This window comes from Mus pahari, chromosome 18 (assembly GCF_900095145.1).
Source record: "Mus pahari chromosome 18, PAHARI_EIJ_v1.1, whole genome shotgun sequence".
NCBI lineage: Eukaryota > Metazoa > Chordata > Mammalia > Rodentia > Muridae > Mus > Mus pahari.
This window is the reverse complement of record NC_034607.1, coordinates 2,178,170-2,183,295: the sequence shown is the minus strand read 5'-3', so window position 1 is coordinate 2,183,295 and position 5,126 is coordinate 2,178,170. Positions and strand designations below refer to the sequence as shown.

General features: G+C 47.9%; 1 protein-coding gene across 1 annotated transcript in view; it reads left to right on the top strand.

Annotated features, from left to right (window-relative positions):
- The window catches only part of LOC110335565 (H-2 class II histocompatibility antigen, A-B alpha chain), a 6,480-nt gene extending 3,125 nt beyond the window's left edge, over positions 1-3,355 (top strand). Inside the window, exons 2-5 of the mRNA XM_021217766.2 lie at positions 1,111-1,359; positions 1,792-2,073; positions 2,771-2,945; positions 3,077-3,355. Coding sequence (XP_021073425.1) covers positions 1,111-1,359; positions 1,792-2,073; positions 2,771-2,925 — 686 coding nt within the window. The 3' untranslated portion in view covers positions 2,926-2,945; positions 3,077-3,355. The remainder of the gene's footprint in view (positions 1-1,110; positions 1,360-1,791; positions 2,074-2,770; positions 2,946-3,076) is intronic.
- Positions 3,356-5,126: the final 1,771 nt, after the last annotated feature.

The window sequence follows — 5,126 nt, the reverse complement described above, 5'->3', positions numbered from 1 at the left end:
CAGGGTAGTTAGACAGGGCCATGAGAGAGCAGGGTAGTTAGACAGGGCCATGAGAGAACAGGGTAGTTAGTTTTGCTTGGACAGTCACTGTGCAGAACGCCAGGCTGTAGCTTGCCCACCGCCACTCACAGCTCCTTACATGCACTCTGTCTGTTGACTCACCCTGCGCTCTGCACATTCACTATGATGGTGACTGCAGCGGCAGGCCTGCTGGTGAATGACTCCTTGAACAGCACGACCTCTGGCATTCACTGGAACTCAACAAATGAAGGAAAAAAGACAAAAACTTAAATACGAGTATCTGTGCCTTGCTGATGTTTACCTGATGATGGTGTTTCCTTGGCTTCCTTTGGGTTCAGTTGTCTGCACAGGGCAGCCATTCCCCGTGGCAGCTCACACAGACTCACTGTCAGAGGAAAGAGCTTTAATGCACCATGAGTCTGCAAATGAACATCAGTGTTGATTTAGGAAAAAAAAGTAAGAGGTGAGGTTGACAGAAGCATGAAGTCCAATAATGTCTCTATTTCTCTTATTCCAGAAGAAATCAGAGGGCCGTCCTGTGGGTCCCCAGTTAATGCAGGAACTTTAGACAGAACAGTTTCCTCACACTTTGACATCATGTCACTGTTCTCTTATATAAGGGACTATATCTGTTTCCATTTGTTAAAATAAATGAGAAAGTCTCCTTGTATGGAAAATGTACCCTTTTAGGGAGGAAAATAAAATGTAATATGTTATTAATTAGTAGAAGATCAATGAGATACAAAAACCTAATAAGAGAAGAAAATATGCTGATTGAATCTTTGAAAAGAAAGATCTCTCTCTGTTTAGCTGTAAGCTACTTGGCTTGAGCTGTCTGTGTACCAGGTATGGAATAAGGCAGTCAGGATGGCAGAAATCAACACGGCATTCCACAGTTGTGTAGCACGTGACACAGAGGGAAAGACTGGATTGTAACCCACACCAAGTGGGAGGGAGGAATGAGTGGTAGAAACAAACCCCAAAAATGAAGTTCATGGTATTTGTAAAAGCATTTTCTATCAGTTTGTTTAATAACATTATTTTTTCTTCCTGTTTTCCATTTTTCCACTGTCCACCTAAATCCATCAGCCGACCACGTAGGCTCCTATGGTATAAATGTATATCAGTCTCCTGGAGACAATGGCCAGTACACACATGAATTTGATGGTGATGAGCAGTTCTATGTGGACTTGGATAAGAAGCAGACTGTCTGGATGCTTCCTGAGTTTGGCCAATTGATAAGCTTTGACCCCCAAGGTGGACTGCAAAACATAGCTACAATAAAATACAACTTGGAAATCTTGACTAAGAGGTCAAATTCCACCCCAGCTACCAACGGTGCGTGCTCACACCCTGCTCCTCCCTCCCTTCCCGTGGGGCGGGGGTGGTGGTGGGTGGATATGACTTGTGTATAAATGGTTCTATAAAATCCTCTCCTTTCCAAGGAGCACTCAGATCTCCTCATCACTGAATCCTCATCCTCCCTCTCCTTACATCACACATTTCATGTAATATACAGCTCGCTGTTCCCACAGTGCGTGCCTGGAATCTTTTGAAGAGGCCCCACAGACATCCTACCTAACACCCTAGAGAGATGGGCACAGGGAGAAAGTGGATGCAGTGCACATTAGCTCCAAGCAGAGGGGACAATCAGGCTCTGTGGCCATCATGAATGCGAGTCTTGGCAAGAGGGCTCCCTCACCAGGCAGCGCAGAGCTTCAGGGAGAGAAACTCCATCAGCCACTCAGGTCCAGACCATTTCCTTTGCAGAGGCTCCTCAAGCGACTGTGTTCCCCAAGTCCCCTGTGCTGCTGGGTCAGCCCAACACGCTCATCTGCTTTGTGGACAATATCTTCCCTCCTGTGATCAACATCACATGGCTCAAAAATACCAAGCCAGTCACGGAAGGTGTTTATGAGACCAGCTTCCTCTCCAACCGTGACCATTCCTTCCACAAGCTGTCTTACCTCACCTTCATCCCTTCTGACGATGACATTTATGACTGCAAGGTGGAGCACTGGGGCCTGGATGAGCCAGTTCTGAAACACTGGGGTGCGTACAAGCTCTGCCCTCTTCTGCACTTTCTAATTCATTGTCATCTCTAGAACAGCATGTTTTCTGGCTTCTAGTGACTAAAACTCACTTTCCACTCTTAAAGAGTTCCTAAGGCTAGATTTCATGTCATTCCATAAGCCCAGCTGTTGAGCACCCCCCCCCCCGCCTCCGACCAGCAGAGGCGGGGAAGGAACAACACATATGCCAAGTCAGGGTTCAAGCAGTTTCCGCTTCAGCTTCTGCAACCCTTCAGCTTCTTTTATTATCATTTATTCTCCTCTTTATTCTGGGGGGATCGCCCAATTTATCCCCCTCCACCCTCTGCACTCGTCTCTCATCACTCTTCATCATCCAGTCAGCATTCAGCACACTCTGTACACGAGCCATGCACGCAGACAGGGTGGGTGTTGATAGGTCAGTGACTCAATATCATGCTACATGACGCTATGCGCCAGGCGGGCAACACGTGATCATTCAGGTGCACATAATCAGGTTTTTGGTAAACAAGCAGGGCTTGGCAATGAGCCAGGGCGCCATCTTGGCTCATGCAGCCATAGCCGTGGCCACACCCGCCTCCCACACCCAGCTCCCAAAGTCTGTGTAGATTAACTTCCCCCTCCCCCAACCCTGGCCCTACCTTACATGCACACACATGAGCATACTCCCTTCTGACTCCAAAACTTCTCTTTCTCAGAACCTGAGATTCCAGCCCCCATGTCAGAGCTGACAGAGACTGTGGTCTGTGCCCTGGGGTTGTCTGTGGGCCTTGTGGGCATTGTGGTGGGCACCATCTTCATCATTCAAGGCCTGCGATCAGGTGGCACCTCCAGACACCAAGGGCCCTTATGAGTCACACCCTGGAAAGGAAGGTAAGGGTTTGTATATGTGGGGGCCAAAGCCACCACACAGGGGGACAGAAGGGAAGGGGAGGCATGAAAACGTGGTTGGAACTTTGCTGGAGTCTCTGGAACCCATCTGTCTCCTGTCCGTTTTGTTGCAGGTGTGTGGCCCTCCAGGGAAGAAGTGGTGGCTGGGTGACCTGGCACTGTGTGTTTTCTGGCCCAGTGTGTTTTATGGTGTTCTTTCTCTTCTTCAAGTGACCCCATCTTGCTTTTCCCTTGGCCCCGAGGCTGTCCCCCTCACAGCTCACACACCCTTGGAATTCTTCCCTGATCTGAATTTTGTTTTCTGGCATCTTCCAAGTCACATCTATGTAGACTCTCTCAGAGACCCTGATCCGCAAAACCAATAAAATCTCTTATATATGTTGTCTACTGGGTTTGGTTTTGTTTTTTCTGTCTTCCATTTTGGAGCTTACTGGAGCCAGGCTCATGTAATCCCGTGTCCAGTGTCACAGGAACAGCCAAATGCAGCCCAGAATGCTTATGTATCTTAGTCAAGGTTGAATGTTCTTCTTTTTGTGCCCAGCCCTGACCACTCTCATCTGTCTCCAGTCAGGTGCAGGGAGGTGGGGTGTGAAATCTGCCTCAGTGTACACTTGCTGTGAGGAAATACCAAGGCACAAGGTGCACACCAGCAATCTCAGGACTCCAGGGACAAAGCAGGAGAGTCGTCACAAGTTTAAGACTCGCCTGGTCTACACAATGCAAGCCGGAGCTTTATAGGAAGCCTCTGTCTAAAAAACTGGAGAGAAGAAAAACAGAAAGAAACACTATGAAATGAACTTTAAATCTCAAAAGGGATAAAGGTTTTTAAAATGTTATCAAATGTCAAAATTGTTCTCAAAGCTTTTTATTCTCATCAAGGTGACATACCTTTTGTGTGCCTCTGTGGCATTTTCAGAAATATTTATGTGAAGTATCAAGAGCCAACCTGAATATAGGTAGCAGTGTTCTGTGTGTTGGTCAAAAAAGAAAGTGAGCCAGACTTTACCTCTCTCTGCATCCTGGCAGTGGATGAAATGTGATTGAACACCTCAAGTTCCCCTTGTCTACTCCATCACGATAGACTGTGACCCCCAAAACTGTGAGCCAAAGCAAACCCTCCTCCTTCCCTCCCTCCCCTCAAAAGATGCTTCTGTCACTCGTATGTCACAGCACCAAGAGAAGTAACTCCTACAGTGACAGAGTTCACTCTCCAAGCTGAGATGACAGGATCCTTTAGGCCCACAGCTGGGTATGTGGCCCTTTGTTAACCAAAACTTTGTCATGTGGTGCATGGCTATGACTATTTTTAGATGTTCATAAAATATACAGATAACTATTTTAAAAAACATGTGGTACAGAAAGCTTTGAGTCTGTGACAGTGACAGGGTACATTTCCTCTGTTCTCACAAAAAGAAGAAAAGAATTCTCAAAGCAGGAAAAGAAATGGAGGGCAGTTATGAGAGTATCAGAAAAGGACAACAGTGTGAACAGCTGGAGTAAATACATGGGTACAAGGAAGGGAGCAGAAACCACAGGCTTTCAGGGGTCAGACAGATGCATGGATACCCCACCTCCTAAATGGAGCTGGGATGGAAGCTACATAGATTTACCCTGCACTACAAAATGATGCTGGAGGCTGTGTGGTGAATGTGGCTAAGGAATGTCTCTAGGCAGATTAGGACAATTGGGGCTCAAGGAATCCCCAATAAATAACCTGTGTCCTGGGAGCAACAGAACCCCAAGCTTCTGACCTCTTCCTACTGCTGATGGAGGCATGGACTGTGGGACCAAACTCCCAGACAGACAACATGGATTGGCTGTGGCAGCAGCTGAGGACACAGAATCCTCTGTCCCCACTGTCCCCACCGTCCCCACCATCCCCACTGTCCAGACCATCCACACTGTCCCTACTGTCCACATGGTCCCCACTGTCCATGCTGTCCACACTGTCCCCACACTGTCCTCACTGTCCATACTGTCCATACTTTGCACAGTCTCCACACTGTCCCCACTGTCTATGCTGTCCACACTATCCACACTGTCCCCACTGCCCCCACACTGTCCTCACTGTCCACACTGTCCACACTGTCCTCACTGTCCACACTGTCCTCACTGTCCTCACTGTCCACACTGTCCTCACTGTCCACACTGTCCTCACTGTCC